At 35.5% G+C, this 11,169-nt stretch overlaps 3 protein-coding genes across 4 annotated transcripts; 2 read left to right on the top strand and 1 right to left on the bottom strand.

Annotated features, from left to right (window-relative positions):
* Window positions 1-20: 20 nt before the first annotated feature.
* LOC116340074 (BRCA2-interacting transcriptional repressor EMSY-like) lies at window positions 21-3,397 on the bottom strand. 2 transcript variants are annotated; one of them, XM_031766266.1, is made up of 6 exons: window positions 2,907-3,397; window positions 2,664-2,838; window positions 2,151-2,388; window positions 737-2,037; window positions 490-593; window positions 21-426 (listed from the first exon to the last, which is right to left on the bottom strand). In XM_031766266.1, the coding sequence occupies exons 1-6, from the start codon at window positions 2,965-2,967 to the stop codon at window positions 95-97; spliced, it is 2,211 nt and encodes a 736-aa protein (XP_031622126.1). In that variant the 5' UTR covers window positions 2,968-3,397; the 3' UTR covers window positions 21-94. The 2 variants fall into 2 exon arrangements, 1 of the variants encoding a protein (XP_031622126.1); XR_004201056.1 differs by having other exon boundaries at window positions 402-426; window positions 490-589.
* A 369-nt stretch (window positions 3,398-3,766) lies between these two features.
* Window positions 3,767-6,712, top strand: LOC116340084 (THO complex subunit 5 homolog). Its single transcript, XM_031766297.1, has 8 exons — window positions 3,767-4,017; window positions 4,148-5,000; window positions 5,093-5,127; window positions 5,197-5,301; window positions 5,395-5,519; window positions 5,605-5,695; window positions 5,766-6,311; window positions 6,399-6,712. The coding sequence occupies exons 1-8, from the start codon at window positions 3,895-3,897 to the stop codon at window positions 6,645-6,647; spliced, it is 2,127 nt and encodes a 708-aa protein (XP_031622157.1). The 5' UTR covers window positions 3,767-3,894; the 3' UTR covers window positions 6,648-6,712.
* Window positions 6,713-7,060: 348 nt separating this feature from the next.
* On the top strand, window positions 7,061-10,029 carry LOC116340216 (malonate--CoA ligase ACSF3, mitochondrial). The gene is made up of 5 exons (XM_031766569.1): window positions 7,061-7,224; window positions 7,575-7,990; window positions 8,093-8,185; window positions 8,256-9,683; window positions 9,762-10,029. Exons 2-5 carry the CDS (start codon window positions 7,630-7,632, stop codon window positions 9,812-9,814), a joined length of 1,935 nt encoding a protein of 644 aa, XP_031622429.1. The 5' UTR covers window positions 7,061-7,224; window positions 7,575-7,629; the 3' UTR covers window positions 9,815-10,029.
* The last annotated feature ends 1,140 nt before the right edge of the window (window positions 10,030-11,169 follow it).

Raw genomic sequence — 11,169 nt, 5'->3', positions numbered from 1 at the left:
AAGAATAAACAAAGTTGCATTTTATTTATTATCAATTTTATTCCTTATCTCGTTTTATCGTCATCTGTGTGAGTGTTTTTTTTTTTTTGTAATTTTATGATGCTCTGAGATTATCACTAACCAAAATAACATCATCATCTTCATCTTCGTCTAGTTCAATGACATTGTCGGCATCGTCATACTCTTCAGTGGTGATGTATTCTTCGGTTATAATATCCTCGTCGTAAATTACATTGTCGGCTAGAACATTTGAATGCTTTTGATAGTCTCGTCCATTGTTTACAGATTGATTTCGTACAATTTTAACATAGCCATTGGGTTGATCGATGCGCGTTGGATCGAAATGTTGCCAATTGTTTACCTCTTCTTCGTATACATATTCTTGTGCCTGAAGTTCGTTGATTGTTGGCATTTGTGCTGGAACGGCTGAGAACACTCATTCAGTTAATAATTTTTATTTTACAAAAAAGTGACAAAGCAATTCCATACCTTTTAAAATGGTCGTTTTTGGATAAACGCTCACCGGTCGCGGATTTGACGTTGATTGTAACATTTGAAGAATATGCTTTGGTGGATATTTCAAAAGATTCTGCCTAGGGTTAATCACAAAGAAAAGAATGGAAATAATGGGAATTAATCAATATGTAATGGAACGTAATGGAAGTAATGGAAAAATAATCGAAAGAATGGATAGCATTCTTCAATAATGGAATAGTAATTTTTAAAGTAAGTATACCCTAGATTCTGCCCTTGTAGATTGGCAACATTTATCGATTTTTTAATATAATTTTTCTGTTGCACATTTTGTGTAGGCAGATGAGGCGACGTTATATGCATTATTTTGTCACTGGTTTTTACAATATTTGGATTACGTGCGGTCGGTATTGAGATAATGTCATTTTTGTGATTCGTTACTGTGACCGTCCGTTGCTGTTGCTGTTGTTGTTGTTGTTGCTGCTGCTGCTTTTGATGTTGAATTACATTTACATTGTTTACAATTTGCGGTGTGGTTGTTGTTGTTGTTGTTGCTGTATCTGTTGCAATGACCTGAAATTTATGCGCCTTGGGCGTTTGATAGTCTACAGCAGATACTTTAACTGGCATATAAGTTGATATAACTGGAGATGCTTTGATCATTGGTTGAGCTTGTATCGTTGCTGTGACCGTCCTTTGCTGTTGCTGTTGTGGTTGTTTAACAACTACTTTTGATTCGATGACTTTAACGAGTTGGGCGCCTTTGCTTATTGCATCCAAAACATTTCGTGTACCTTTGATCGTCTCCACATTTGATGGTAAGATCGCTTCGATTACTTGTACATTGGGTTCGTTCGATGGTAGCGTTCGATGCACCGATATTGGACTCTGTGTTTTCGTCTGACGAATGATACTCTCTCTTTTATCCGCTGTTTCTTTTGAAATCAATCGAACTTCGTTTACAATCGTCGGTTTTGATATGGATTTTATTGTATGTTGCTGCTGTTGCTGTTGTTGCTGTTGTTGCTGTTGTTGCTGTTGTTGCTGTTGTTGCTGTTGTTGCTGTTGTCGTTGTTGTTGATGTGACGGTGGTTGTAGTTGATGTTGAGCCTGTGTCGACAGCGGTGTCGTCAGTTTTGATAGAGCTTGTGGTTCGAGCGGTTCCAGGAATCTTGAGTTTGTTTCAGTTATTGTGTCCCTTCGGTTCGTGATAAGAATGGCTTTTGGCTGTGGTGAACCATCAATATTTACCAATGACGTTGTACTTTTGCGTCGACGGCTATTTGCTGTTATTGGTTTGGGCATTTGTACATGTTCCACTTTCGGTAATTGAATTGATTTACTTTCAATTGGCGCTGGTGCTGTTGCTACTACTGTTGTTCCAGTTGTTCCTGGTGGTGCATTGGAAGGGCTTTTCAAGGCTGGATGCTCTGTTGTGACAGTTTGATGTTTTATTGAATCTCTCTTTTTTGATACTGCCGGTGCACTCATTTCTACAAGATTTCCATCCAATTTTTTTGCCGGAATGACAACCGGTTTCTCTTGTTTAGTCTTTACTTTTGGCTGAGTTTAAGAAAAAAAATAGTTATCGAAATTTAGTCATAAAAGTTTAAGTTCAATGCCATTAAATTAGGCGCAAAAGAAAACAAGGGAAATCCCATTTTGAAGATACTTACGATACTTGGATCGCTGGTCACAATTTTATCCACTGTGCTAACATCATTATCTACATTAAGTAAACGATCTCTCGTTGTCTCAGTGGGATGTTGTAAGTATTTATTGAGTGTTGCGCCCAATTCACTGGCTTTATCAGCAACAACTGACAACGCTGTCTGAGATGGTTTGCGATTAATTATCAAAAAACCTCGACTACCTTCTTTATTCCATTCGATTTCACTATTTGGTCCATAAATCCTGATGTGAATAAAGTACAAACAAACAAAGCATGAATAAATAGAATGCATAAATTGCAATCAAACTGCAATGTCAATTTCGAGTAAACAGAATGTAATGTAGAGCCGTTACAGGCACCGCGAAGGTGTGGATTCTTTTTTGTAAGTGCTGATCTCTCTTGTATTCATGTGGCGCACTTGAAAAACTGAATGGAATAAGTACGGTCACTCACTAATGTCCGCACTTCTCCGATATCAATAATAGCTCTAATGAAATGTCAATTGAAAATGGCATACGTTTTTGCTATAGTTGAGAGAGATTCATCGTTAACGACCCGTCGAACTTCGGCTTTATGTCGTGCATCAGATATATGAAATGCTTCTCGTAAATCTTTTAAAATTCTTAATTTATTCTCATTCAATGTTCCTTGAGCACGGAATGCACCAACCACATTCGAATAGGACTCTAATTCTGCAAATGTGAAAAACAATCGACCATTAAATATCTATACAATTTAAAAATCATGATGGTTCGCTTACCCAAACGCCTCAGTGCACCTCGGCATTCATCATGTGTTAAGTCTAAAAGTTTTGGCCACATTATTTGGCTATTTTAATCTCAATGGTCCAATGTTGTAAATTTAATTACCAACACCTTATTTAAATTGTCTTATTTTTGCTATCGTCAATAAAAACCACACAATTTTGTCGGTCTTGTGTCTTTGTCTGTCCGTTTTAAGAAATATATATTGATCATGCACAGTAATATTAACAATTTGTTTTCTATAGCTAATCTAAAAATCTGAACTGATTCGTTTTATTCGCATATTGAAAATGATCGCGGTTTTTTCTCATGTAAAATGGTTTTCCATAAATAGAATTGTAGTAATTGATGTAGAATCAGTAATTAAATTGATTGAGCGAAAGAATGAGAATTTTTTTTTTCGATACTTCAAGAGTTCCGTCCGTAAAGCACGAATATATTGTTTCTTTCACACATTTAGTAAATTTGAAATGTTTCAATTTAGAATTCAGTTGACAGATTGAAATGTCGTGCATTGCGACGGCGTCTCATATTCATTCAGATAGAGACATTTAAACGTCCACTGAACGAACGTCAATTTCGAATTGGAAACGATGTAAAACGGGTCGCTAATCGTATAAAAATATTTCTATAAATGCATTCAATTAAAAGCATTTGATGGAAGTCGATTGAATTTTTGCGCAAATAGTTGACAATTTTGTAATTTTCTACAAAACAAAACGTATGAAAATTAAGTGTGAACGAACCATTCGAATTGAATTAGGTTCAGTGACATTTCGTAAAGAATTTAACGCACACATATACACCATTCAAAATTCACCGCAAGCGTACGTTTATATATGTGCGTGTGTGTGTGTTGCCTCTTCATTTCAGTTGAGTTTTTCAACTGGAATGTCAAAGTCAGACTCATAGTTTTGTTGCCACTACATCGAATAAGCATCGATAGTAAATTTTAAAAGTGAATTGAAAGAATTCCAATCAACGATGGTAAACAAACGCGAAAAAGAGTCAGATCGAGAATCGATCGATAGTAAAAAACATCGAAAATCTAATTCTAGCAATTCAACCGAAGTACCAGCCAAGCAAGTAAAAGTTGATGTTTATGCGGTAAGTACTTGACGACTGTGATGGTTGTTGATTTTTTTTTTGTTGTACGGACAACAAACATAACCTCTTATTTTCGAGCAACAAAGTATTTAGCCGAAACAATAAGAATTTCTATCGCTTGAATTTTCAGAATGTCATTCAATTCGAAGAGGAAGAATCAAAAAAACGATCGGCTGATGTGGATGCCGATTTATTTTTAGAAACGTGTGAAAAATTGAAAACAATTTTCGCTGAAATTGCCCAACTTAAAACGCAAAATTCCAGCAAAGCACAAGAAGAAATCAAAGCCAAACGAATTACCGGCTCATTTCTATTTGCTCAACTAAAGAAACTTAGTCGATTGGATAAGGTGCGGCTGCGTGCCGGTCGTGATGCATTGCATAAGGAAAAATTAACGGTCGATAGTAATAAATTGCAATTACAAAATCTACTGTATGAAGCCGATCATTTGCGAAAAGAAGTGCAACAATGTTTTCAATTCAAGAGCCAAGACGAAGAAATCGATTTGGTTGACGAACAAAAATTCTATGAAGAGGCACCGGAAACGATATCACGACCGGAAAAAACACAAAACGATGAGCATGCACGCCGCTTGGCACGACTTGAATGGGAATTACATCAACGCAAGGAATTGGCCGCAATGTGTAAAACATTACAAACAGCCAAAGAGAGTGTTGCACGTGAAATTGATTCGAAAACAAATCGACTGCAATCACTTATGCCTTGTTTGGATCAATTGCTAAAGTCAACACGACCGCTACAAGATGCACTTGAAATTAATATCGAAAAAGAATGGAAAACGGAAAAAATAGCACGATTGTTACCGCGACCATTGTATGTGGCATACGTGAATTTAAGTGCATATGCCGAAATCAGCAATAAACTTATCGATACACGCATCGTTGGTGATGAGGATGAAGCAAAAGAACTTGAAAGCACCGATAAAGTGGAGAACGAAGGTGAAAATGCTGGCGATGAATCAGGTGAGGGACCCTTGTGTATTTTTTTTTTTATTTAAATATGACAAGGTATCTTTAAAGAACAACAATAATGATTATTTTCTCATTGGTTTTAGATGACGCAGGAGATGACGATGACGATCCGGAAAATGTGAGACTTTTTTTAATTTTCAATTTTATTCAACTGAATTGTGAACAATTTCTAATTTATTAAAACCAGGATGGACCACATTCATCAAAAAAACATCACCATCGACGCCAATTGAGCACCGTGACGACTGAAGTTAATGTATACAAACCACATCCATTATCGATTACATTCAAAGTATGACAAAATTAAATTTTCTATTTAATCATTTTAAATCTAAATATCTTTTTTTTTCTTTTTGCTAAAAATTACATTTTCTTTTAATTTCAGTTGCCAGCAGCTGCATCAAATAACGGACCAACGTTGTCAATTACATTCTATTTTCTTCCGGCATTACGTTTTGTGACTGTACAAACAAAATTGGTTGATTTTGAAACAGAAGGTGTTGCAGCCAGGTAATTTTGATGTCATTTATTTTTTGAAAAAATATACACCGAAATTATTTTTCCAAACTCAAATGGGCTTATTTTATTTCCACAGAGATGTATTGGATCCAACAAAAATTATGAATTGTTTATTGACGAATGAAAATGACGATAACGAGGTGCTTCATCCAAAAACCAAATACACAGTAAGTTGAAAATTGGTCGTATCGATTCAATTCAAAGAAAAAAAAGTTCTTAAAAATCATTTTTCCATAGTTGCATCATTTGTCATTGGATCCGTCCACATTTTTCATGAAATTGGGTGAACATCAATTGGGCAAACCCTTTACATGGGCACAAAATTTGTGCGGTTTGAATTTTATCGTTAGTTCAAAATCGACGGTATCAACATTTTCAAATAATGAACAAACGCAAGAAACGGTACCAGAAATTGTTGAAAAAATGCATACACGATTGAAGGCACGTTATCAATTGTATCGGCAAGTGTTGGCATTAGAGCAACTCATTGGAAATGGTTCGAAAGGCGCCGGTACAAATGCACCATCTTGTATATTAGCACAATGGTCACCAATTACTTTTGTTGAATACGCTGAACGTACATTGGCCACAAGTCGTTTTATTGATGAAAATTTGGTCACGTCAAACCATCTCTTGTATCATGCTGTATTGATTCGTGGTTCGGCCAAAATGGATGGTTTTATTAGTGTTTCGCCGAATTTCCCAGCTGAATGTCCAATATGGGCCATAACACTCAACGTGAACGGATCTCGATTGCTTTCATCGAACAGCAATGACATTAAGGTCTTGTTGGGTTTTTTTTTTTTTTTTTTGATAAATACCAATTTAATCGAATTAAAAATAAATAAATTATTCTAATTCATTTTACAGGAGATGGAGTATTGGATCAATTCCATTGAATCGTTCAAGAGAAATGTGTCGAACGTATTAATTTTGCAGTTGAAACGTGCGATGTCTTCGTTAGATATTTTCATTGAAACGGAATCGATACGATTATCGTCGTCTTCAAACGAAGTTAAAGCTGAAAAGACATTCTTAAATGTATTTCGAGGAAGAGCACGATCACGTCCATACAAAGTCATTCAGAATGGTGGTTCTGTTATTTATACTCAAATATAAAATGCAACAAAACATTGATTGGCATCATGTTATATACCAACTTATTTCACATTTGTTTTTTGTTTGAAAAGATTTTTTTTTAATTGATAAAACAAAAATAAAAATGAAAAAATAAGACAAAGCATAAAATGTAATTTCCTTTTTTGCATTTCATATTGTGTAAATACATATGAATAACGCAATAAACGTAATTTCGATGTTGTATCAAACATTCTTTCCGAGAATGGCCTTTCGAAACAACGAAAGTGAATTTTAATCTCGTTGTGCCTTATTTTCGGTTTCAAAAAGTCACATTTAAAAGCGAAAGGTCAGTGTTGTCGCATGTTGGTGTTGTCATATACATACTCTGTAAATATTAGCAATAGACTCGTGACAGTGCAAATTGTCGTAGTAGTGAGGTCTCTGTATGAGTGTCAATCGCTGTTCGGGAATTTGTATAGTTGATTGTGGCAAAACGCATTATCGAGTATATTGCAAATATTTTGTTAAATATTCTATTTAAAGTAATTTATTCGAAAATTTGCCGAAATTTTGGATCGAATTGTGATAAGAAATTGGAAACAAATTCTTGTTTAAGGTGAGAAATGCTCGCCTCATTGAGAAATAACAAAAAGAAAATGATGTAAAAAGTCTATTTTGCATGCAATATCGGAATATTTCAAACAGTAAACATCGACACTGACGTAAATTGTTGTTTTTTGCTTTTCGTTGTCATCGTCGTCGTCGCCGTTTTTGCTTTTTAGTTCATGTGATTTTTGCGTTGTTAATATTTTGCAAGAGTGGCGCCAACAAAATTTTAATTGCTCTCTTTTTATTCAATCGTCTAAATGTGATTTTAATTTCCGTCTTTTCTTTGGCTTGATGCGATCACATATTTTATTTTATGGCATATTGGTCACATCAAAATTTTCTCCTTGTACAAAATAGTCGAAGCTTTCAAGTGGATCAGCAGCATTGGTGTACGAATTGATCAAATGAGAGAATGTCTGCCACGTTATTGCGATTCAGTTTTTGTGTAAAAAATGTGCCGAGATGGCATATCATAAAGCAAATAAATCGAACATTTGCATCACGTTCCGATAATTTATCAGCGGATGCAACAGCCGCCGCTGCAGCATCGATATCACAACGAAAAGTCGAATTGAAAGAACCAATTGGCACGGATGAACTACAAAAACACTTTGACAATGAAATAAAAAAGGGCGATGTAGTTCCAGTTTTCAAACGGGCTCTACTCTACGGTCATAAAATTGCAATCAAAGACGAAACCGGCGAATATTCGTATCGACAATTAATTGAAGCCGCACAAAAATTATCCATTGAATTATCATCACAATGTTCCGGTGAGAATCAATGCAAATTAATTTTTCTCAGCAATCATAGGATGTGTGAATTTCAACATATTTCTGTCAATTTTTTTCATTCAAATTTTTCTTTATTTTCAGAGGCAGCAAATGAAAACAAAGTTGCCTTCCTATGCCCAAATTCGGCGGTAAATTCAGTTGTGCAATGGGCTTGTTGGATTGCAGGCCAAACTGGTAGGCCAAAAACAATACAATTTGTTTCCATCATTAATATAAATTCTCATTATTTTCGATACAATCAAAGCGGTGCCATTGAGTTCACGTCATCCACCAGAACTATTGAAGTATTTTGTTAGTGATTCGGATGCGCAAATTATCGTCGTCACACCGGAATACGAAACAAAATTGAGACCAGTGGCCGAAGCATTGGGACGCAAAGTTATTTGTTTGGATCATAGTTGCATTCCATGTGAAATCGATTTTGACCCCAACGTAATCGAGATCAACGATCATTTTTCTAATGGCAAATTCTATCGAAATTCAAATGCACTGATACTATATACATCGGGGTCTACTGGTTTGCCTAAAGGTACCGTCATTTCACACAATGCCATCCAATCACAAACACTGACATTGACTAAAGTCTGGGATATTAACCAAAAAGATAAACTGTTGCATGTGTTGCCATTAAATCATGTGCATGGATCTGTAAATGCATTGTTATGCCCATTGTCCGTTGGTGCAAAGGTGATAATGCATCAAAAATTCGATCCGACCGTTGTATGGAGTAAACTATTAAATGTCAATACACCGACAAAAGATCGTATTAGCGTCTTTATGGCCGTTCCAACCATTTACAGTCTTCTGATTGCCGAATATGATAAAGCATTTGGCAAAAATGATCGAATGGTCGAATACATACGTGAATTATGCGAAAAGAATATTCGATTAATGGTTTCGGGTTCGGCACCATTACCAACAAAGGTATTTGATACATGGCATCGAATAACCGGCCATAAATTGCTCGAACGATATGGAATGACGGAAATTGGAATGGTGCTGTCGAATCCATATTACATGGATGAAAAACGGCAACGCATACCGGGCACAGTTGGAAGTGTTTTGCCCGGAACACGAATTCGATTAGTAAACGATAAACGTGTGGTATGCGAGGTGACCGGTGAATTTGATAAAGGTTTGTGGGCACCACCGTCCAAAAATGTTGACATTAAATTTACAGCGCCAAAACAACAATCAACGACGACTACTGAATCACCGAAAACAGAAACACCAGACAATGAGAATATTGGCGAGTTGTATGTTAAAGGACCATCAGTATTTGTGGAGTATTATAAAAAACCGGAAGAAACAAAAAATTCATTCGATGATGATGGCTGGTTTAAAACAGGCGATGTGGCCAAATATGAGAATGGCATTTTTAAAATTTTGGGTCGATCAAATGTTGATATTATTAAATCCGGCGCATATAAAATATCCGCATTGGAAATCGAAACACATTTATTAGAGCATCCATTGATAAGCGATGTGTGTGTTGTTGGTGTACCAGATCCAACATGGGGACAAAAAATTGCCGCTGTCATTGTGTGCAAAGATAAATCAGACGATGCATTAACATTGCCAAAGTTGCGCGAATGGTGTGAAGAACGCATAGCTTCGTATCAAATACCATCAATTATAAAATTAATGGACGAAATTCCACGAAATACCATGGGTAAGAAATGCTACATTCCAACGTAACATTACATGTTGATTAATTTACATTATTTCCATTTTTTTGTATCATCCCTAGGTAAGGTGAACAAAAAGGAAATCGTTCGTGATTATTTTACGAAAACAGATTGAACATAACAAGTCATTGATTTTATCGAGCAATTAGGAGGAAAACCCAAACAAGTTTTTTGACAAACCATTTTTTTACTGTAACAACAGATCTATAATAAATTCTTGTCATGATATGAAATCGATCGTGATTCGTAAATGAATTAAAAATTAAAAAGAAAACATATACACAGTTTATTAGAATTAAATCATATGCATATGAATAATACCAAATTCAATGGTACATTAAATTTGTTTCCATTTATTTTCGCATATTCATTATTATTATTATTGAAGATAATAAAGAAAACATAAAATGAAAAAAAATGTGTGTTTTGTATGCATTTATGGTGTGGTATCGTTGAATTGGCGGCAAAGCGGGTAAGTAGACTAAGAAAAATAAAGAAATGGCCCACAACACAACTTGAAAAGAAATGAAATTATGTGTGAAAATGCAATTTAGGAATTTTGGCGCCAACTTGTGCAAACTTGTGTGTGCCACAATGTTTTCATAATTGTGTGTGTGTATATCATTTTTGTTCTGTACTCGAAGAAAGGGCGTACGCATGCGTAATTGCTTGATGTTTCCAACCGGGCCATTTCATTATGCGACCGATTCGACTCTTTCTATTCCTCTCTTTCTATTTTTTTTCTCGCTTCTTTCGTTTCAATTTCATTCGATAAAATATTCGTCAGCGCTATTTTTATCATTGCGACAAATTCTCGATTGGTATTTCTATATGCATGCCGCCGTCGTCGTCGCTGCTTTTTTTCTCGCTTTTTTCTTGTTTGGTATGTCTAAGCTCAAAATGGACAGACAAAATCATAAAACCTGTTTATGCATTTATGTATTTCGACTGTTTGCAATCGTATCATGGCATTACCATTTTTAATACATGAATCAATGGTAGAATAGAACATGGGGTCAATAGTAACTGTGTTAAAATATGTAAGCATCAGCTGTGAATGTTCCACTACAACTAATACTGTTGGCATACACACAGAGAAGAAGGAAGTAAGGAAAAAGCACCTCGGCAAAGGAGTGCTCAAGCAACTGCTCTTGGCAGCAATCGAACATCAGCAACAGTGACGAACAAACGAGATGAAATAAACGGAAAAGAGAACGAACGAGTAAGAGAGAACAGAAGAGAAAAAAAAAACGTTGCCCAGTTGAATGGGTTTATTGTGTTCCGTCAAGTGCAGATTCTACCAACAAATGCTATCTTTTGAAATCAAATCGTACAAATAGAACCGTAATGTAGCAAACATATATAAGATACAAATACTGTTCCAGAATCGGGACAACGACAGCAATGACAAATACATGCACAACACCGCAACAGAACAATACATTGCAATGAATGAAATTTGAAAATGTT

Source organism: Contarinia nasturtii, unplaced genomic scaffold (assembly GCF_009176525.2).
Source record: "Contarinia nasturtii isolate CC-2019 unplaced genomic scaffold, AAFC_CNas_1.1 Cnas_scaffold_630, whole genome shotgun sequence".
NCBI lineage: Eukaryota > Metazoa > Arthropoda > Insecta > Diptera > Cecidomyiidae > Contarinia > Contarinia nasturtii.
The sequence above is the reverse complement of the archived record's forward strand: the minus strand, read 5'-3'. Positions and strand labels throughout refer to the sequence as shown.

Excerpts from the sequence above, each read along its gene's own strand:
- LOC116340074 (XM_031766266.1), bottom strand. The coding sequence starts at position 2,967 with ATGTGGCCAAAACTTTTAGACTTAACACATGATGAATGCCGAGGTGCA. Across the intron at positions 2,038-2,150 it reads TGACCAGCGATCCAAGTATC|CCAAAAGTAAAGACTAAACA; the intron begins GTAAGTATCTTC and ends TCTTAAACTCAG. Across the intron at positions 427-489 it reads AAAAACGACCATTTTAAAAG|CCGTTCCAGCACAAATGCCA; the intron begins GTATGGAATTGC and ends GAGTGTTCTCAG.
- LOC116340084 (XM_031766297.1), top strand. The coding sequence starts at position 3,895 with ATGGTAAACAAACGCGAAAAAGAGTCAGATCGAGAATCGATCGATAGT. Across the intron at positions 5,001-5,092 it reads AAATGCTGGCGATGAATCAG|ATGACGCAGGAGATGACGAT; the intron begins GTGAGGGACCCT and ends CATTGGTTTTAG. Across the intron at positions 5,520-5,604 it reads ACAGAAGGTGTTGCAGCCAG|AGATGTATTGGATCCAACAA; the intron begins GTAATTTTGATG and ends TTATTTCCACAG.
- LOC116340216 (XM_031766569.1), top strand. The coding sequence starts at position 7,630 with ATGTCTGCCACGTTATTGCGATTCAGTTTTTGTGTAAAAAATGTGCCG. Across the intron at positions 7,991-8,092 it reads ATTATCATCACAATGTTCCG|AGGCAGCAAATGAAAACAAA; the intron begins GTGAGAATCAAT and ends CTTTATTTTCAG. Across the intron at positions 9,684-9,761 it reads AATTCCACGAAATACCATGG|GTAAGGTGAACAAAAAGGAA; the intron begins GTAAGAAATGCT and ends TATCATCCCTAG.